Raw genomic sequence first — 22,774 nt, 5'->3', positions numbered from 1 at the left:
TTAAAAGTGGCACTGTAGAAATTATCCTTTTATATACCGGTTTGCAACCCTTTTTTAAATTTGTGTTTCTTATTGAATAACTGAAAAGGATGGCATCTTGTCTTATTTTTTAACAGATGGATGTTACAAAATCAGTACATCAAGATGGAAATGTAAGCTGAAAATAGTTGTGTTAGAGTATTTCTAGTGTATCTAATAATAGTATCTATAGAGTATTTCTGCAGCAAATAGATGGTCTTAGGATTATAATACGAATGGCATTTGGTTTTACCTGCTACAATCTCAGCATTGAGATGATCGGGAAGCACATCTAATATGCTTGATTCGACGGGGAATGGCTCATAAAGGAATTTCTTGTAGAAGTTTTTCTTGACATCGTGCACCAGCACAACTGCAACTCCTTCATTGTCAAACTGCAAAATAAAAACATCACACATTACAGTAATAAATAAATTAAGTTGGATTATGGTCCCTATCTCAAAACCATACGAGTTGGAGAAAAAAAATCTTTAGAAAATTTAAAAAATCATACCTGAGGTCTTCCAGCCCGACCCATCATCTGCAAAACATCAGTGATCGGCATATCGACATATCTTTTCTGTTTTCCATCAAAGTATTCTGTCCCCTTGATGACGACTAAATGTGCGGGGAAATTAACTCCCCAGGCCAGTGTTGCCGTACAGATCAAAATCTAAAAACAACGAAAATATTAATTAAGTACTTACCTAAAAATATCACAAAGTACCTAAATAATAATTTTAGTTAACCCCCAAACTTTCTTTAATCTTTTTCTAATTTGATCACATTAGGCTTCATATCCCAAATGTGGGAGTAATAGAATCCAGGCGGTGGTTAGCAGAACTTATTACTTTTTTTTAATTCAGAAAAAAGGCACAAACCTGAATTTTTTGATTCACAAACAATTCCTCAACAGTTTTTCTATCTCTCTCTTGAAGACCGGCATGATGGATTCCGATTCCAAAAGCCAGCGTAAGCTTCAAGTTGCTTTCTTTGATATTCAAGATGATTTGCTCCATTTCTTCTTCACTCATATGCAGGAACTGCTTGGGATCATCTTCAGCAGCTAGATAGGCTATCAAGTCCAGTGCTGTCAACCTAAAAAAAAAAATTGGTTAAAATTATACAATTTATTGAATCATTAATAACATTTTATTTTTAATACATGTAGGCTTCACTTGTTGGAATATTTTTTGTAAATGAAAAATATTTAACCTTGTTTGTCTTCTACTAGAAACGAATACTAAAGCTGGGGAGGCTGGAGAATGTTGACGAATGGCTTGGAATGTTGGTTTGTTCATTGACATCATACGAGGACAGTAATGTCTGCCCGCATGTCCTGATATATGCACCTAAAAGAAAATAAAACACACTTTCCATTTTAATAAGTCTACTGGATGTTAACCTTAAAAAAGCCAAGATAGCAGACAAAGAATGTACTCCTGTATGGGGTAACTACCCCATGCATTTCATCCTTAAAATATTGAAACTTTAAACAATTTTTTTTGTTTTACTATTATTGATAGTAGGTTCTCAATAATAATTACTCCCCATGGTTACGGGAGAGTTAAGCACCCTTAAGGTAATAGTGTTACTATGGGCACTATAAAATATTATCCAATTTAAATCAATATTAGAGTTGATTCCCACGGAGCAGTTTATTATAGAGAGGGAAATTAAATAATGATAAGGAACAACTTATTCTTTACCTTATTTGGAAGGTTATACCCATCAATGTAATATATCATTGAAGAAGAAGATAATATGTACTAATAAATCTAAACGAAACGTGAAATGGAACAAGACACAGAAAAATAAAAAGATAATGGTCACAAATTATTTAAAAAGGTAGGTGAGAAAAATTAGTTGCAAGATGATATTGTTAATTCTGAATTTGAAATGAATTTTTGATCTGAATTCGGCCCAGAAACATATCAAATAAAAAACCAAATCTACAGGGTTTTCCAATTTTTAATAGCCCGCTATTTCGGTAGATGTTACTTTTGAAGCTGTCATTTTTTGACATTTGACAAGTAGAAACTACGCCATTAATATAAATGGAACGATACACGCTTCAACAACGCATTGAAATTATTAAAATTCACTTGAGTGAATGAAATGCAAATCATCTTGAGTGATGAGGCCCATTTCCACCTCGGTGGCTTCGTCAACAAGCAAAATTGTCGCATCTGGGGCTCGGAAAACCCGAGAGTTATTGTTGAAAAGCCTCTCTATCCTCAACGTGTGACTGTTTGGTGCGGTTTATGGTCCGGCGGAGTCATTGGACCTTACTTTTTCGAAAATGAGGCTGGAGCAACAGTTACGGTGAATGGATTGCGCTATCGAGAGATGATTAATGATTTTTTATGGCAGGAATTGGATGGTATTGATCTGGACAACGTTTACTTTCAAGAAGACGGCGCTACGTGCCACACAAGCAACGAAACCATTGATCTTTTACGATTGAATATCAAAATAACACCTCTTATTGGAAAACCCTGTATTTCATCCTATTACAATAGGCACCGATAAATCTAATAATTATGTGAAGAGTTAAACATGAGGGTAGGTACAGACCTCCAAAGGAACTGGCCTAACGGAAGGCCTGAAGTTGTAAAGTCCCATGGCTCCGATGCCCAGCCAGTTGGCCAAATCCTTCGCATTGGCCAGCGCGGTAGAGAGACCTACAATACGCAAGGTCCGCGATGTATGCGACGCAATGAAGTTTGTTCTGAAAACAACATTATTGTAACATTAAAAATTATTTTCTACATGAGTACACACTTTACCTAATCTTTTCAAATCCAGATAAGCGATCAAATAGATATCTATATGGTTTACTTTTGCACGCCAATTTTAAAAGCGCAAGCCGTGACTTCACGCGGAACAACTATTTAATTCATAACGCCTTGTAAACTGTTCATTTTTAAACTTGCCTCGACACAATGACCTCCAAAACCGGGCCCCTGTCTTCACCGAGGAGATGTATCTCATCAATGATGATGAGTGCTACATCTTTTACATAGTTCCTTGTCTGCCAGGACCTGCTGATGCCGTCCCACTTCTCAGGAGTTGTGACTATCACGTGGGACTCTTTGATGGAGCGTATATCGGGAGAGACGTCACCTGGGGAATAAAAAATTTCATCACATTGGCTCAATTACAATTTTTGTTTTGTTTAGGTAAAGCTTTATCGAAGGTTGGCATATAGGTGCAGAGTAATTATTAATGAAGATGTTCTTACCAGTTAATTCCACCACCTTCTTTCCAAGCTTTTTTTCCAATCTTATCCTCCAGTCATTCATTCTCTCTCGAACAAGGGCTTTAAGAGGAGCAATGTAGACAACCTGCAAAAACAATAAAATTAGCAGTGAGGTGGTGGTGGACGAATCGACTTGGCTATATTATATTTATATGTAATCAAACAAACCTTTGCTTTAGGATACTGTTTGAAAACCCTGAACATTGCAATCTCAGCGGCTATAGTCTTTCCGGAGCCGGTAGGGGCCCCGAGTAGCACGTTGTTGTCAGTGTGGTAGAGGCAGTGGAAGATCTGCGTCTGTATGGGGTTGAAGTGCGTGAAGTTGTACAGCATCTCGAACTTGGCCTCCCCCAGGGCGGTCACGGGGAGAGGCTGAAGCTCCAAAAGATCTAAAATTAAACAAGAAGTTATCTCATTACCATTCCCGTAGCTAACAGGGCAACCAAAATCACTGAAATTACTATCCTTACAAATTATATAATGACAATCTAACATAACCTTAAAATGTTACCCTATGGTAACATAACCTTGTGTTACCATGGGGTATCTCAGTGACCCCCCATGGTAATACAAGTTTCGTTTATCATTTCGGCATGTTGAAGGTTAAATTCAGTTATTTAGTTGACAAACTCATATTATTATTTCATAAATTAGTAACCAACTAATACATTTTTTAGAGTTCTACTAGGTAACTGAAGAGATAAGCCGTTAGAAGTGTGTTATGGGTATGTCCGTACTGTCCGTGCGCCAAAAGAAAGATCAATTTTCCTTCTGGTGGAATTGCTCAAACATTTTCAATTATCAAAATTCTTTGTTGAGCAAATTTATGACCAATTTGATTGACCTGTCTGGTAACTAGTAGACGAAAGGTCTTTTGGCAATATCACTTTTATTTCAAATATTTTCTGTAGGTATTTGTTCTTTAGGTTTATATTTTCAGTGCACTAGGTACATAATAATAGTGTCTGTTTATTTCAGAGCATGATTATAATGTTTTTAGCTTCGGTACGCAAAATATCTATTTACCTGTGTGTGGAGGATGACTTTCAGGTAGAATGAGATGCTGGAAACTCAACGGAAGATATGTTTGGGCACCTAACCATCTGAAAACAAAATCATTATTTATTTAAATATAAACGGCACAACATATGCTGTATCATACGTATCCAGAATATGCAGCATTTTTCAATGAAATTCATATTTACGTAAAAACTGCAAAACACTCAAACCCCGAAACCGCTTGATACCGTGTCGCCTACACAATTAAAAATCTTTACATCACAATTACTCTATCAAATGATATGCTATATGTGATTAATCAAGAGAATTACATAGTGATATAGCAGCAGAACCTAAAACACATCTGAAAATAACCATCCACCACCTCACTCGGAGCCACCAGTCAACGAAATGACCGCCGCTAAGGAACCGACTCAGTATTTACGTTGATCCCCCTCCACTACTCACCAGAGGGAATTCCAAGATGGCTGCCGCCTCCAACCAATCACAGCACAGCATATTCCATTGAGATTTTAATCAAACAATGATTACAAATTCAAAAGTGACTATTTGTGATAACATCAGACTTAATTTACGGGAAAATGATCGAAAATATAACCACGGAATAAATATCAACATCAAGAAATGATTATATGCTAACATAATAACATGAAAAATCACATCTAAATATATTTATTACTCTTTGGGAAATGTTCAAACCACAGATATCTAACTTCAAACCCAATATGAAAATTTGTATATTTTATTATAAAATAAATAAACGAGACTTGGGGTGATGGTTTTGGTAAATTGAACTGACTTGGTTAAAGGTATCACATCAAAATATTACTTTCCTCTCAGCAAACTAACTACGGAGAGGAAAAATACCTAACCAATTTACTCCTCACTAAAGAGGAAAATCACCTCTGAGAGGGGCCGATTTGAATTTGTTCTATAAATAGAGAACCGAATTCCATACAAAGTCAGTTCAACAACTACCTCTGTAAGAGAATCCTCTCTCCTGAAGAACCATCTACTCAGTACTAAATTCAGTTTTTGCCAGTAATAAATTCTTTTCGTCAGCTCAGATTTGGAAATAAATTCCTTTCTGAACTTGGCTTTAAACTTCACTACAAGCTTTCACCACACTCACCAAGACTGAAACGTTGACAAGTGTACCCAGCCTCCTACGCATATACAGTAATTGTACGGACGGTTAATTGTCTCGTACATATGCTATTAACATCAATAAAAGGTGGTCCATCGGGTGCGCCGGATTTAAATATCCCATAATTTTTTTTTAAATTTATGTTGGCAACTCTAATGTTTGACAGTTGTCATCTCCTGTTATTGAGGTTATTAAAAATAAGTTGCTATACAAAAGAACAACGTCTTGTTAAAACACATTACGGTGTTTCATTTAAAAATTAAATCCGGTGTATCCGATGGACCACCCTATACAAAGTTATTTAGTATAAAGTATATATATATATATCTTAACTCATACCACTCCTTTGTCGAGTGTGGCTCGACATTATATTTCTTACACCAACTCCTATGTCGAGTCATACTCGACATTATAGTAACGCAATTTCGAAAAATAATTTAAATTATCAAATGTATTTTTTTTTCTTTTAAACACTTTATATCTCATTCTGAATATTCCGAATACGCAAAATACATATATCTCGTCAAGTTTCGCCTTTTAGATAATTTTTAAAATCGTATTATTTTTAACCTTGTAAATGCACTGCGCAGTTATTTGGTTGCGACGCATGTAAGTAGGTAGGTACTTGCCTGTCTACCTGCGTAACAATAGGAAGCGCTGAGGGATTTCTCCCAACACATAACAAAGGATTCTTATACCTATTCACTTGTTATCACATAATATTTTGTTCTGTTGTGTATTTACATTTGTTTTTACTGTTTTTAGTAGCAAATATTTCGTTAGTAGTGAATAAGGGCATATTAAGTTGTTAATTTTATATATTTCTATGTTTTTTGTACTCTATGTAAAGAAAGAGTAATAAAAATTACATATTTTAAAAATTTTTGTTTAACTTTTTATTGAGGCCACTTTTTATCCCTTTTTTGTAAATTAATTAAGGAGTTGGTAGTAGGTAATTAAAAAAAAAATTAGGAGTGCAAAGGGTTAATCTTAACTATATATCATCTTGACTTTAGAAAAAATCCATGTGCTAAAGCAGCAAAAACTTAAGTAGTGAGTTTTTTGGTCAAAAAATTTGCACAACTTTTTCTGTCTAGAATTTCTAGAATTTATGGATTAATGGAGACGCCATATTGTTCCATATTTTGTAATTGTTCAATACAGTAAATACAGGCACATTATTTATCTACAGTGATATAACTTAATACTATAACATATTACCTGTCTGAGGTAGCTCTAATATAATACTGCGGAGGTAGCGGCTCCACCAGAGGAATTGTGATGACCAGTTCTTGAGTTTCATGAGTAAGGACCTACAAATTAACAAAGAAATTTAATATTTAACCTTCCGTCTTATCCGTTTAATACGGGTAACCAAATTCTATGAAATTACTACATTTCGACATCAACTTTTTTTAATTGTATAATATTATTTTCATACAATGGGAATTTGTACCTGCTAAACTACCGAAAGTATCTAGGCAACAGATAAATTATGGGTGACTGGATAACTCATCAAAATGACTATTCAACACACCTTTAAAACGTGATTTAAAGTCATAAAAAGTGATTAAATGAAAATTAGGTTAAATAGGTTACTTAGGGAATTATTTAACCTTGTTTTTATTTTATCACTTCTAGTGACTTTATATCACTTTTTAAGGGTGTGTTAAATTGTCACTTTGATGAGTTAACATGGAACTGTATTATTATACCCCTACAAAGCATAATAATGAAAAATGTGTGGGGTATCTCAGTGACCCCTTGTGGTAATACAAGTTTTTATATTGGCTTGACGAAGGTTAATAAAACTATGTTTTATAGATTTATGAGAGGCATTATTGTAAACACTAATTAAACCAAAAATATAGGCTATTCATTATTTTAATAAATTAATAGGCTTACTTGTTTTCTGGTTAGAAGGAAGTATTCTGAATGGTACATGAAATTACTTTCAGGATCTTCAACCCAAATCCAAAATGCTTCCGCAGTCTTTCCGTGAATTTTATCATTCCATCTAGAGAAAAAATATAACATAGTCTCAGAAGAAAAAAACAATGTAGAATACATTAATTATCAGAAAACTAATAAAAACTATAAGATATTAGAAACAAAGAGAGACATGGAACGGAAGCATGCCGACTGTCGCCAAGCTACAATAACGCACAGAATTTCAAAGCGGCTATGCATTGAAAGCAGGGCCGGCCCTGTGCTGGCACAATTGGAGCAGTCCGCTCCGGTTTCCCACTTGCCAAGACACCAAGGAGCCAAGGCACTGATAATACTTAACACCTAATACAGACCAGGCGCTGTTTGGCTCAGGGCCGGCCGGAAGTCATACATTCACCTTGATGAGAGACTACCTAAACTAAAAATGACTATGCACATGTTAAAATGTATAAATACTTACATAAAATTGGCACTTATTTGCAGCTTGATCTTCAGTATAGTTCTGGTGATGGGATGAAGACTAGCTTCCATGTCAACCAGAGGGAATTGTTCAGCACACTGCTTCACCACCACGCCCATCTTTGGATGACGAAGGAACTCACCTTAAATCATTAAAAAACAAACATAATTTAAGGTATTTGTATTTAATGAGCAGGCACCATTCTGCTGATACGCAAATATTTAATTTCACAATAAGTATAACAATAATTGTGTTGATTTAAATTATAAAATAAGTTAATCGGACTTTCTTCTCTCCGAATAAGAATCCAATTGAGCTTTAAATTGATTTACATATATTTGTAGCATCAATGGAAATTTGTTCCATGTTTCCACTACTCTATTTGCAAGGAAGTGTTTCCTAGGATTGGATGCAAAAGGTGTTTCGTACATTTTCTTATGTCCACGGTGATTTATATTTGTGTTGGTGGTGAAGATTTCTTGAATACCGGGCAACTATAATATCCAGATAAAAAGTCTCAATCAAGTCACCCATTTTTCTTCTTTCTTTTAATGTTAAAATTTAGTTCATTGAGTCTTATCCATATAAAGCAGGTCCTTTAAAACTCTTTAGTTAGTTTTTTCATTCAAACATCCAAATATATTATTTATATTTATTATATCTTTTTAAGATTTTTTTTACCTATTTCTCTAGCATCCATATCTCGTATGGACTCCACGCTAAGTTTCCTGTGCTCCAGTTTGTCAATTATATTGCTGGGAAGGCAGCGAAACTGTCTCATGGGGCTCTCAGATGCCCACTGCTGTAGCTCCAACATTTTTGACAGGATCAAAAAACGTCCTGCCATTGTAGGGTTATTTTTTCGGAGGACAATTTCGAATAAGGCCCGGGTGATTCTGACAGCATTCTGAAAAAAGAAAAGACAATGAATGAAAAATAAAATTATTAATTTTCTAAATGTGAATACCGCACAAGAGTGCGGTATGGAAGCCAGTGGAACTATGGCATCCACTATTGGGGTTTGTTGAGAGGCTGTAGGGAAAGGGGAAGAAAAGGCGCTGGGAAGAGAAAGGTTGGGGAGTACCTGGCTATTCAGATTTGGCCAATAAACACAACTAAAGCCATTTCTAGCAACGTTTCAATTCTGAACATGTTGCAAATATACTATGTGTTATTTGATAAGAATTAAATTTTAAATAGCACATATTTAACTCCTTAAGTGTGGTATACAGGCTGATCCACATAAAACATCTCGCGTTATCTACCAGTATGAAACTTGGTGAATGAAACTCACCGCACCTTGTTGTCACTGTCACCCGCTCATTCGACATTGGAAATGACTTTTTATTTTGCATGTTTTTGTTAAAAAATAATGGGAAACACATAGAAAAATTAATAAATATCATTAATTTATTTTTTCATGGATTATTGACACTCACGGAACTATGAAAAACCAATAAACTCGCCTTAAGCACTAATTAAATCAAATTTATTTGCATATGCCGGTATTCGAACCCGCGACCACTGGATTCACTGTCGAGGAACTTAACCATTTGATTTTGAAAGCAACAATACAAATAAACTCATATATTCACATTTGTATTATTTTTAACATAATTTCATTTGAAAATGCTTATAAGATGTCATTATATCATGATCAAAATAAATTACAAATAAATAAATAACCTGTGTAATGTATGATAGATCAGATATCAAGGAGAAAGACTTGACTTGTCCCCTGGATAGATAGGTCTGCATCAAGACATTGACTTTTCCATGCAGGTTCTCCGTTCCACCAATCACATTCAGTTCACAGTTCTCCGAGGTTAGTTCATCCAGCTCAGTCAACTCATCATCACGAACCTGGAGAAAAAATATCATCACAATATAATGCCAAATAAAATAGATCATAATAAAATTGTATTATATTGAGAACTGAAAATATTTAGGTTGATCTAGTATAAAAGTTTCGTGGGAGAGTTCACCGTTTTAATAATTTGTGGTGGGACAAACAAAGGATGTTTCTTTATAGTTAAGATTACAATATTGATTCAAACCTTCAGTTGTTGAAATTCTTGGGCATGTGAGACCATTGACATGATTTCCGACTCTCCCATCTGAGGCATCATCATTTCATTAAACACCTCGACTGTGTCGTACTTGATGTAATAATGGCTGGCTGTTCTTCCTAGATCTAGAAAAAAATTCCAATGTTTAATAATACAGTAACTACTAGACTTTCAAGTTTGACCAAATAATAATGTAATAGATAAATAAATGTTACCAGTAACATTAAGGTCGCCAGTTCTTTCATTGTACCGTATCATGGCGGCTTTGTCTAAAGCCAAAGCGGCGGCTCGTATGAGGTCTCTTCTCTTCTTTTCCAGCGTAGGATCTTCCTGAACATCTCCATAATTCATTCCGTACACCTACGAACCATAAAAAGGACATTAACAACACTCCCGATTTCATAAACATAACTTGAAGAAATAAAAAATTAGGACGAAGTTTGTACACATTACTAAGCCGACAGACATTTTGTTTCGCCATCATAAATAAACCACTCACTAGATCGATATCTTCGGGCTTTTTGTATGAAACAAATTGGTCTTAATAAACCATAGATATGCCAATATATAGACAGTAAAATTCTCATTTGGAGCCTACTTTCACACTATACACTATTGAAAAACTCTGTGAAAGTTTATTCCATAGACTTTCTGAGTTTTTCATTGGTGGATATAGTTAGGCAACAATATGATGTCACAGTATTCACAGTTCTAATTTTCGATCGGAGTTACACCCCCTGTTCACCGTACTCCAAATTCAAAATTGGAACAAATAGGTCTTAAAATTTCACCCACCCCAACAAAATAGTTCTTGAAAAATTTTACATTAAATTTATTACCTGCGGGTTGATCTTCATCCTGACAAACAAGTAGGTGTAACTGAGCCATTCAATTGCCTCTTCCACATTTGTGATTGTTCCAAGTGCAACCTAAAATCAAATGTAATAATTTGTAAACACAACGTCATAATATTTTTGCACTGAAGCAGGAATTTAATCCACAACCTTCCTTCCATTTCAAAGCGAAATCCATAGAGCATTACATAATGGAGGCTTTATAATATTTAATTTATAATATTTTAATAAATAAATCAGTTATCTACTACATAATATCATATTCCTGTAAAATGGGTGAGTTGTAATATAATAACAACAACAAAAATTTTGGCTTACCTCAGCGTTGAGATTGTCAGCCAGACAGTTAATAAAGTTGCTCTCAATTGGGAACTGATTCGTCAAAAGGGAAAGATAGTGAGACAGTTTGTCATGTCCAGTTATGATTATTCCGGTTCCGGACTTGTCGAACTGCGGACGACCGGCTCTTCCGAAGATTTGCAATACGTCTAATATACCTAAGTTGACAAATGATCCCTGCTTGGCATCATAAATTTCCGTACCCTGAAAACAAAAATAAAATCAAATGAACAATTATTAATCAACATTAGTTTAAAATAAAACATAACCTGTAACATACATTTTCAAGATTTCAAATAATCCCCCCTTTTCCCATCTGACAGTTCTCAAATGTTAATTTGTTATTCAATTTCATTCAAAAATAGAACAGCATACAGTCACTTGAAATTTGTTTATAGAAGAGAATTTTTTAACATATAAAATATTAATAATGTCAGTAGGTACCTTGATTGAATTTTTTAACACAAAAAATATCAATAATGACAGTAGGTACCTTGATAATAACAGCATGAGCGGGTAGATTGACTCCCCAAGCCAGTGTAGAAGTGCAAACCAATACTTTCACATAGCCTTGTGAAAAGTATTTTTCTACCATATTTCTAAAAATTAAGATAAATCAAATAACACTACAAAATATTAAAATCAATAAGGGGCTCTAAAAGTTAAGCCACACGTTGACAAGATTTAAGAGGTTACTAGATACTTGCAAAGTCGGTACTCTCACAAGATCTATATTTATCAATAAAATACACAAGTTAAATCAATTACATACCTGTCAGACCTCAACATTCCCGCATGATGACAACTGAACCCGTAAGGAAACAGATCTGCCAATTGTCTATTTTTGCCACCAGCTACGGTGCGTCTGGCGCTCAGCAGTCCAACGTTGTCTTCAGCCTCGAACACCTTCATGTGCCCTTTAGTCTGGGCCATTTCTTTCAGAACTAAAGCCGTTCTAGCTGTGGCATTTCTGGCGTGGACAAACACCATCACTTGGTGACCCTTGGAGACCATGTCGTACACTTTATCGTAGCAAATTATGTCCATGTCGGCCATCTGGGTAAATAATTCGACAGAGTTAAAAAAATTTTTACATGAACTCTAATTCAGAATGTTCTCTTATAGGAATTGACCGAACAGTCTGAAGATGCCCGTAAAAGTGTGAAATAAGTATGGTAAAACTAAATAATCTTAAACAACATGTTAATGTAAATATCGTACTTTCACAAAATGTAATTACCTGTTGAAGAGGTTTGGTTGCTTTGACACCAATGAAGGTTTGAGATAATGGCACTGGGCGGAAACGAGAGTCAAAGTAAAACAGTCCAATGTGGGGGTTGACCCTTAAAAATCTGATGAAAAGATGACAAGTTAAAAAATAAAAGAGCAATCTATAAATAATACATTATAATATACACTTTGTAGCCATAACAACGGATAACGCTGCATAAAGTTCTGCTGGAAGTGATGAAAGGGTGCAAGGCTGATGTAATGAGTAAGATTAAGAAAGAGACGCTTAGATGGTTAGGGCATGTAGAACGAATGAGCGAAGAATGGAGTGTAAGGAGAATATATGACGCAAATGCGAATGGTAGCAGAAGTCGGGGACGCCCGAGGAAGACATGTGAATCAGATACTTGAGTCAGGCCATGTCAAGAGTCAGAATAATAGAATAGTATGTAAGAGACAATGTATGAATGTGAATGAGGCAAGAAGTGTGTGCCAATACCGAGTTGTTTGGCGGTCCGTCCTCTGCGAGACAGTTAGTTAGTTAGTTAAGTGCTGCTAGTGAAAACTTTTCATACGTGTTTACCATAGATAATAATGAAGTGTTTTAAATATACTTATTTCTATGCAATTCATATTTTTTTTACCTTGCAACATCAACGTAGTTTGGCAGGGTAGCTGACAGTCCAACGATTCGGATCATACTCTGTGAAGATTCTACAAGTCGGAGGGTTCTTGCAACTAGAGCTTCTACGGCCGGCCCACGTTCCCCATGAAGAAGGTGGACTTCATCAATAATCAGGAGCCTTACCAAGGATGTTAGGGCAATGTCACCTGGAAATATGAGTTTCAAATAAATTATTGGGGTTGTTATCTTCTTAGTAGATTTTACTCAACATATGATTGTGTGGCATTTTAACCCTTGGAATGCCGTAAAATGCCAATCGCCCACCGTATGCCGGCTGACACTGTTTTCGAAATAACTTATACTACTTGTATACAAAATAGTAATTTTGTAAATCATACCGTCTTACCAAATAATGTGGTCATATATCTAAACAAAAACAGCCTTACTTGTAAATATGGTGAAAATTTTATACAATTGATAAACAACCGTGTATGTGAATACTAATATAGAAACTGACATAAAATAGTTCATAAAGAGATATACAGGGTGTTCGGGGTAAAGTGCACAAACTTCGGGAAGTGATTCAAGATGATGGTAAAAGTAAAAAAAAAAAAACTTTTTTCGAAATTCGAAAAACATTTTGACATAAAATTAATGTAAATGACTAAAACTGACGAAAAATGATACAAAAAAGCTGTAAATATATTGAATTATACAAATATAATAGTAAATTGACCATTTTACAAACAAAAACACGATTTATGGACACATTACAGAAATGGTCACCCTGAATAATTGTACAATGCTTCTAGCCTCATAGCGGGAAAAATAAACACTATTGCGCATGCGTGGCATGCCAAATGCGTTATTGCCGGATTTAAAATTAGAGTTTTTTTTTATTAGTACCAAATTGAATCTAAAATTGTACGGTCTTTATACAAAGTGTAACTAAAACACCGTTTAAGGGTTGGGAACTGATTTTTCATTAGTAAGGCTGAACATGTACAACAAGGAGGAGACTTTTTTTTATTTATTTATTTATTTTATTTATTTAGTACAGGTGATGATACAATGACACATGTAGATAAAAAATACTTTGACTGCCCAACTAGGAGGAATTCCCGTTTTAGGACTGAAACAGAACAATTACCGGAGGCTTTAGAATATGGCTTATTATAATAAATTGAAAAGAAGTTAAGATTTACGAACAGAGGGATATTTTTAAATAATTTTATTTTTAAAGCCCGTTAAAATTCAGCCAAATTCTGGATATTAGTAACAGCTGAAGGAAGTTTATTCCAAATGAGCGGGCCAGTTACACGAAAAGAGCAATCACACATTTTCCATTTAACGTTTAGTCTGTCTAGTCTGTTTTAAAATCTATGTACAGTATTCATTGAACTCCCTATTAAATTCGTTTTCTTATGTAAAAATAAGTTTCTTTTATTTTGTTAATGTTGTCTTTCCTGAAATGAGATTTCTTTTTAACTCGCTGGAATAATATATAATAAATAGTATTGTTATTATTTTGTAATATATCAACACTAAATAAATCAATAGTATATAAATATAAAGCATTACGCTATACCTACTGTAAACATGTAACGCTTTTATAACAACTGTAAAGGTGTAAATCAACAAAAGGTAAAGGTAAAAGGTGTAAAGGTGTAAATCAACCACTCTTGTATTATTCCCTTGAGAGATGAATCCTTTCCAATTATGTAATTTAATTCTCATTCTACATACCTGTGCCTTTCCTCGTAACAACATCCCATTTCTCTGGAGTAGTAACGAGCATTTGCGTCTGCAATATTTCAGCTTTGGTCAGTTGCATGTCTCCGGTCAGTTCCTTGACTACGATTCCCAAGGGACTGAGTTTTTTCCCAAAATTCGCTGTCATCTCAGCCGCCAGGGCTTTCATAGGCGCAATGTAGACAATCTAAAAAATTATGAAAAAAATATGTTGATAGGTATGTCCTAGCAGGTATAATTTTAGAAGGGATTTAAACACTGAAAATAGTGTTAGAAGAGTGAACGTCTAGAAAATATGTAATATGTCTCTTTCATGACTTCAAAATAAAGAAGTGTTTATGTTGCTGTCTGACAATTTAAAACCAAAAAATAAAATGCATATTATAATTTTGAATATCTATCTAAGTAACGGAGATCAAAGGAAATACTGCACAAGAGTCCCAACTGCTTCTGACTGTCTGAAGGGAGTGGGGAAGGGAAAGAGTCGAGAAGGAAGAAGGTTAGGAAGTACCTGCTATTCAGATCTGGTCATCAAACACGGCTAATTTCATTTCATGTTTCGACTTTGAATGGTGGTCTATTCTGAAAGGTACAAAAGCCAAATGTTATTGTATGGATTTGTATTGTTTATACCTTAAACTTGTTCCTCATGATAACATCATTTTCAATATGTTGGCGAATTTGGTGGACGACCGCCAACATAGCGATGTTAGTCTTACCGGCACCCGTTGGAGCACAGATGAGCAGGTTCTCATTGGTATTATAGGCCGTCTGGTACACAACTGATTGGATTCTATTCAGATTCTTCGTTCCCTCAAACGCCATCTGACCGATCTACAAACAAATAACAAATTACACATAAGATTACAGTTTGGAGATGGAATTTTTTAAATATAATAATAGAATAAACCAAAACAAAGTTGGGTGGAGAGAGATTTACGTGTTCGACGTTTAAATGTAATAATAGAATAAAACAAAACAAAGTTGGATGGAGAGCGATTTACGTGTTGGATGACTAAATGTAATAATAGAATAAACCGAAACAAAGTTGGCTTGACAGAGATATTTGGAGAGATAACAAGAGTATAGGAAGAACAAAACAGTAAGAGCGTGAGCACACAGAGAGCGGTCAGGAGTTCCGAGTTCCGAGTTCCGCGTTCGGCGTTCATTAGAATGTACTGATACTATAACAACAACGCACACAGCGGGCAGTCAGACCGCGGCGGTCAAAACGGAACGCCGCGTTCTAAGAGTTCTTTTGCTGCCGAGGCAGAGAACGCCAGAACGCCGCGATGTTTGAGGTTACAAACACAGAAAAGTTAATTGAATTGGTTAGGGAAAGGAGTTTGTTATACGATTTAAGTGATGTAAATTATAAAAAACGCGAAAAAAAAGTCGAAGCTTGGTTTGAAATTGCTACTAGTAAATTTAAATTTTATTATTAGTAAATTCGCCTTGTTCTTCTCGCGTTGTGTTGATTGGGTGCACCCAATACTTTCTTTTCTTTTTAGAAGCTGTTAAGCTCCACAAGAGCAATATATTTTCACGGATGATGAACTTTCTAGTGACATGTTGCATATGCAAAGACTCAAACGAAACTAGAACGCGAGAATTTGAACGCCGCTTGTGTGCGTTGGAACTCTTGAGCGGTCAACGGTCACTAGAACGCAGAACTCTGACCGCTCTCTGTGTGCTCACGCCCTAAGGCTTGAGATCAGAAGTGATTGTGATTTGGAAATAATGTGATGATTATTTTAATAAATCAAACTGAATTGTGTAATATAATAATTATTATTATCAATCATATGAATAAATTCAATCTGCAAACTTATCCCGCAATAACGCAGTGACATTTATCACAGCGGGCAAAATTGTATTTACTGTACAATATTTTTTTTCATGAAATAAAAAAGTATCATAAAAGGAAATGTGTTTTTACTATTTTTATCATAAGAAAAACAACATTTAACAGTAAAACGGAACATACTTGGTCCAGGGATGCAACTGGTACCAGGTTCTTTCCCACTTCCAATGGCGGAGCTTCACTCAAGGGGATGACCACTTCTTCACACATCTTATCATCGTGCCTCTCCACACCTTCAGGAAGCATCATCTTTGTTCCTGATATAAAACCTAAAAGAACAAACATTAACTATTAGTTTTATTTTTGACTACCGCAACAAGGGATTGCAATCCGTACGCCTACATAATCCGGAATTTGAAAAATCTGGATTTTAGGATTATTCATAGAGGAATCAGAAATGTGATTTTTAAATATGAAAACCAAATAAGTCTTTTTGGGAGACATATCCCAGTCTGACATGGTCACATAAAAGTTATGCTATATCATTTTGTTAGTTAGAGAAAGAGAATACTGCGCTTTCCGAATGCATTGAAAAATTTACCATAAATGATAAAATTTGAAATAATTCTATGGACCAACATTTAGCAGGTGAAAAATATTTGTCAAGGTTTGCAAATTTAAAAAAAATTTTTTTACATTAAATAAAAATAAGTTTTATAATACCATAGTCTAATTAGGTTTTTAGTTTCGGGTAAAGTAGTATGATAAAAACCATCAGTTTAGAGACTTTAAAAATTTTATCTCTTTTATGTTCAATTTTTTTAATATTAACATGTAAATTCGTAATACTAAAATCTGTAAGGACGGGTTGGTTCACGGAATTTGAACAATTCATCAAATTCCAAAGTCGATTTTCAAGTTCTGTGAAGGTTCTATTATTATTGCATTATTGGCCAGAAGCTTCACTAAACTGAAATAATAACAGAACTTGAATAGAACCTTCACAGAACATGTTAAGTGACATTGAAATTTGATGAATTGTTCAAATTCTGTGAAACAACCCGTCCTAAGAGTCTTTTTTCATCTGCTTTCAAAAACAGTATTTTATTTTGAGATACACCAAAAAACAGTGAATTTATTGGAATCATATGTAATGCAAAAATATTAACCGCGGAATCCGTATTCTAACAGTTCTCCTAAGAAAAGTACATTGCAAAATGCAAGAGTTTAAGTTTAAGAGTTTAATTCTTAGACGCAGTTGTTTCACCGATATTCAAATGTAAAATTATTATCAGGAGTCATTTATCATCAGGAGTCAATCAACACTATTTACTATTTTTGACATTTTAATTGTTACCCTTGAACCATCGGCATACTGCAGCCAAGATTGAGCGACTGCATGTCTTTCGCATTGACATATATAGGCAACTGTATAAGAAGTCACACCATGCCATGGTTCGTGTCGAGAGCAATAGGCAAAATACAATGGGTCGCTTATGGACTCCATTAATGCATACCAGTTTTGCACAACACTATTACACGTACACTGGAGTGGTATGGTTCAATAAATTAACGACTGAGATGAGATTAGAACCGGACTTTAATAAATTTAAAAATAAAATTAACTTCACTACAATAAATAATTTAACGAATTAGAATGACGATGATATCTCACTATATTATTTTATAAATTATTGTATAAAAAAACTAAAATCTCTTCACTTTATATGTTTTTATGATTCTTTTTTTCTTCTATTTACATTATGTATGTTAACCCCTCCGACTTTTCGCGAACTTGAAGCTAAGATGTCTTTACCGAAATGTCAATTTCACGAAAACGTTGTGTTATTACCGCCTCACAATCAAAGCTCTATAAATGAAACATTACTGAACGGAGCCGAATAGTAAAAACTGTTTTAGAAAGGTTACAAAATAGGCTTTCAAATTGTTGTATCATAAATAAATATTGACATTTGTAAATATTTAAATTTAGAATGGAAACATGAAAAAATTGTAAAAATGACTCACCTGTAATGTTTTATGTAAAAACGATACTAAAATCACGGATAATGTAAAAAAAAAACACTTATTTCATCGTACAAATGTACAATAAACAATTCTGTCACTTCACTTTTTGACCATTTCATACAAAATATATTTTTTTAAAAATAATTAAACTTGCGAGGCGGGTCGGCACGTCAAACGGCTTTCTTGGCGTCGTTTTACGATTTGGCGGGTAAAATTTGCTTCCACTGAGTAGGTCTTTTTACGGGTTTCTATGGATAACTTTGAATAGAGATGTGAAGCTTCATTCAATACAAATATTCTACTTTTTGTTTTAGGGATGTCACTAGAAGAATAACGGAGTTATGACGATTTTTGTGGAAACACACGCGTTGACGTGTAAACACGCTTATTGTACTTGACTGCTATCGTTATTTTATCGTGTATATCTGCTTACGTTGCTGACCGGTTAAGTTTTTATTATTTTCCCTTTACACACGAGTTTTAGACTCTTGTAAAGGTAAACATGTTAATTTTTATTGAAATATGTTCTTACTATGTAAATTTAAACATTATACTGTATTTAATAAAATAAATAAAAATATTAAAAAAAAAAAAAAAAAAAAAAAACTAAATGAAAAGCCTCCCACATACTTGGGTAGATTATAATAAAAAAAAAATTTAATAAGAAATCTACATAAAAGTATAAAAAGTGTTTCCTTTGGGTTCAATACTACGAAATAAGAATCCTTCTGAATTACGCAGAAATGTCAAAAATAAACTTCAGTGGGTCGATGGGTTAAACGCAGATTCTTAGACCATCTCAGCATTCGAACAATCATAACGGCCATGAATGAAGTTGGCTGAAGGGAAATGCAGAGGGGAAGCGGTCGCCAAACATGGCTAGAGCCATTTCAATAAATGTTTCCATTCTAAATGGTGGTCTCTCAGGAATACTATCTATTTACCAATGTGGAATGCGCCAAAAAAAACTATATTATTTAATTTAAATTGAACAGAATGGCCTCAAACCCGCGACCTCTGGATGGTTACCTGAGGATCTAAACCGCTTGTCCACGGAGGTCATCACAGTAGTAAAACCGTTTTAAGTCAAATATTTGTTTTTAGCCGTACCTGCCATGTGTTTAGCTTCAATTTGTGAATCGTAGACATTGGGGTAGCGGACTCTGGTGGGCAAGGCTCTCTGTCTCTCCAGCCTCTGGCTGCTGCTGGGCATCATCAGTAAATTGGTCACAGGAGTGGTGAGGGCCTGTTGCCTGTTAAAAATTCAACATACATATTAGTTTTAAACATGATGTGGGGATAAAAATATTATTTTTTTAACAGCACTGGAAAAGGGCTTTGCCACTGCCAATGCAAATGCTACTAATGATATATATTACAGACGCAATAAAAAAATGTTGTATTTGTAGCTGCGTTTTGGATATGTTTTTGACCCTGAGATCTAGAGTTTCTAATATATATGTAACACAGTCAAGGTTTTCAATTTCGGAGGCAGTTATGGGTACCGCTGCCCTGGGAAATATTTATTGGATAACCAACACCTCTTCCGTAGGTCACTTCAAGTGATTCGCTACGTGAAGATAACTGTGACTTAGCAGGGGTGCCTGAGTTCATCGGTTGAGGTGTGTTATAGATTATTAGATATTGGCGACAGATATGCCTGCCCACCACCTGCACGGCGGGCCGGATCAGGAGAGGCAGGTTTAGGGAGACCATTCGACCTCTCCAGCTGTTCTCTCTCAACCCATCGTCTTGCACCACAGAGGGAGGGGTAGATTCATACGTCCGTTACTCCTGGACACACTGACTCCTAGATTCCAACCCACCCCTAACATCTTTTTCCTTCACCCCTTACTTCCGTGCATACAATTCACAAAAAAATTTCAAAAATAATGTAAAAACTTGGATCAAAAATAAGAATAGGGCCTTCACTGGTGCATTCACCCAAATTCACAGTTATTGAAGTCACCACATTATTGAGCGAATACATCTTAATACAAGTATAGGTATGTTCAAAGGTATTAGGAACTAACACAAAAAATTCTGCCTCAACACAGGCTAGCCTAGTGAGGTGGTATTTGAGAAACCTCAACTAACTGCACTTTATTTTCTTTTTACCTTCATCATATTATGTTTGTATTTTTCTGTTAATTTTATAACCTTAAAAATAAAAGTTACAAATCAATGTACACCATAATATGTATTTACAGTTGCAATGTGTAAACTTTCCTAAATAAAGATATTATTATTATTATACACTAGACATCGCGGGCGGAAGAAAGTGAGGGAATAACAGGATAGGAATAAACATTAATGTTTTTTTGGCATCCCCGGAGTTATTTTTATACAGTGGAACCTATCTCCAATTTTCCTGTGTTTTTTTTTTCACGGTATTCTGTGGAAAGTATACATCATGTAAAAACCGAATGAGATGTATTACTATGTACCTTTTCATTCTCATTGCAACAGGATTGAAGTCGTCATCGTCATCATCCTCATTATTCTTGTTCTTGCCGGATTTCTTTCCATCTTTCCTCATCTGCTTCTGCTGGAGCTTCTGTTGTTCTGACTGCACAGTCACCTGGCAAAGGTAGTGAGGCTGGGACTTGTTCACTGCAAATAAACCACAAAAATTGAAGAAGGTAAAGAATACACTTACCTCGACTGGGGTTAAACTAGAAACCTGGAACTATTCTGAGGTGCGCACATAAAATACTAATATATACAAACCTTCCGCAGGAGGCCTAACGATCTCACTCCTGTGAGTCAAAAGATTTTGAATGAGTTCGAACCGATCGAAGCCTAGTAGGTCAAACAGTTCATTTTGTAATTCGTCATTTGTTTTAGTAGACTGCAGCATTTTGAGAATGGAGTTAAAGAACTCAGTGCTGGAGACTCCAGATGGATTGCTACTGGAGTAGTACTTTTGTAACTCGTTCTCCAACCATGTTCTGTCCCACTGGAAAATAAACAAAAAATGACTTCAACCGCATAAGAGCTCCAACTGCTTCCAACCATCTGCAGACAGTATCAGTAACTATGGCATCCCCAATTGGGTATGTTGCGAGGCTGAAGGTAGTGGGGAGGTAAAGGAGATGGGGAAGAGAAAAAATTTACTAGGACACTTGATTCATTCCACATGTCATTCTCAAATTCTGATTAATTTAATTTAATATTACTGAATAGTGCTATACAAAATTGTAAAATGATACAGAACACAAAAAAGTTGCATTAAAAATCGGAACCGGAATCTGGCTATTATTCGTCATGTATGAAAAAGATGTTTAATTTAATTTAATATTACTGAATAGTGCTATACAAAATTGTAAAATGATAAGAGAACACAAGAAAAAAGTTGCATTACAAATTCATAACATACCGGAATCTCGCTATTTGTCATTCCAGAAAATCCTGGCGTAGATCTTGAACTTGTAGGTTTAACCTCGGTTTTCCGTACTTGGTTGGAACTGTCATACTTCATGCTGAAAGAGTCCATGGCCTTCAGGAGGGCCGAGGTCTTTGGCTTCATGTCGGAGAGATGCGAAGTTGAACGAGTGTACGGAGTGCTGGATGGAAGATTGACCTTTATGTGCTCTCCCCATTCCTTTGTGAACTGCCGCGGTTCTTTGGCATTCCGCTCCAGCATCTCCTTGCATCGGTCGGAGAGATCTAATGATATATCTTTGACAGCCTGAGGAAACATAAATTTACAAATTAATATTTTGTACCTTTGTTCATTAAATGTCAGTACGTACTATGGAAAAAATGTGTAAAAGTGACTTGCAAACATATCATTTATTTTATTTATGAAAAAACGTGTAGCAAATTCCGTGTCAAATGTCACAATTAATTTTTCAAAGGTTGTGGCACTGCATTTATTTACAGGAAAGCCTCGTATGACTTATTTTAACTGTAAAGAAAGATTGTTTAGCTTGAATAAATATATAAATATAACTAAAAAAATATTTATTTATTTCCAAATTTAAAAAAACACATGTTAAATATCTAGAAATTTCAAAAATAAAATGTAAAAAACTGTTACATTTGGCCATTGTTAAAAGTCAATTGTTATGCATATGTAAAAGCCCCTAAAGGGTGCATTAATAATTAAATAAAAAATCAAAATTATATGTTTTTTTATGATAACTGAACTGCAACAGAAACTATTTTTTGTATTTATTTTGTGACAAATTGTAGATGTCCACTGACATTTATT

At 34.9% G+C, this 22,774-nt stretch overlaps 1 protein-coding gene across 1 annotated transcript in view; it reads right to left on the bottom strand.

Annotated features, from left to right (window-relative positions):
- Positions 1–22,774, bottom strand: part of obe (activating signal cointegrator 1 complex subunit obelus) — a 36,541-nt gene that overhangs the window by 11,481 nt on the left and 2,286 nt on the right. Inside the window, exons 3-31 of the mRNA XM_089640033.1 lie at positions 21,938–22,249; positions 21,289–21,517; positions 21,006–21,171; positions 19,669–19,811; positions 16,714–16,859; positions 15,360–15,560; positions 14,721–14,913; positions 12,994–13,180; positions 12,360–12,471; positions 11,892–12,175; positions 11,613–11,718; positions 11,099–11,323; positions 10,766–10,855; positions 10,142–10,286; positions 9,915–10,051; positions 9,544–9,720; positions 8,539–8,764; positions 7,858–7,999; positions 7,353–7,464; positions 6,669–6,760; positions 4,307–4,383; positions 3,449–3,669; positions 3,263–3,365; positions 2,955–3,144; positions 2,596–2,749; positions 1,234–1,370; positions 900–1,116; positions 533–691; positions 272–413 (exon numbers count right to left, since the gene is read on the bottom strand). Coding sequence (XP_089496159.1) covers positions 272–413; positions 533–691; positions 900–1,116; positions 1,234–1,370; positions 2,596–2,749; positions 2,955–3,144; positions 3,263–3,365; positions 3,449–3,669; positions 4,307–4,383; positions 6,669–6,760; positions 7,353–7,464; positions 7,858–7,999; positions 8,539–8,764; positions 9,544–9,720; positions 9,915–10,051; positions 10,142–10,286; positions 10,766–10,855; positions 11,099–11,323; positions 11,613–11,718; positions 11,892–12,175; positions 12,360–12,471; positions 12,994–13,180; positions 14,721–14,913; positions 15,360–15,560; positions 16,714–16,859; positions 19,669–19,811; positions 21,006–21,171; positions 21,289–21,517; positions 21,938–22,249 — 4,825 coding nt within the window. The remainder of the gene's footprint in view (positions 1–271; positions 414–532; positions 692–899; positions 1,117–1,233; positions 1,371–2,595; positions 2,750–2,954; positions 3,145–3,262; positions 3,366–3,448; positions 3,670–4,306; positions 4,384–6,668; positions 6,761–7,352; positions 7,465–7,857; positions 8,000–8,538; positions 8,765–9,543; positions 9,721–9,914; positions 10,052–10,141; positions 10,287–10,765; positions 10,856–11,098; positions 11,324–11,612; positions 11,719–11,891; positions 12,176–12,359; positions 12,472–12,993; positions 13,181–14,720; positions 14,914–15,359; positions 15,561–16,713; positions 16,860–19,668; positions 19,812–21,005; positions 21,172–21,288; positions 21,518–21,937; positions 22,250–22,774) is intronic.

Source organism: Hesperophylax consimilis, chromosome 15 (genome assembly GCF_061612785.1).
Source record: "Hesperophylax consimilis isolate HC1 chromosome 15, BYU_Hcon_1.0, whole genome shotgun sequence".
Classification (NCBI taxonomy): domain Eukaryota; kingdom Metazoa; phylum Arthropoda; class Insecta; order Trichoptera; family Limnephilidae; genus Hesperophylax; species Hesperophylax consimilis.
The sequence above is the reverse complement of the archived record's forward strand: the minus strand, read 5'-3'. Positions and strand labels throughout refer to the sequence as shown.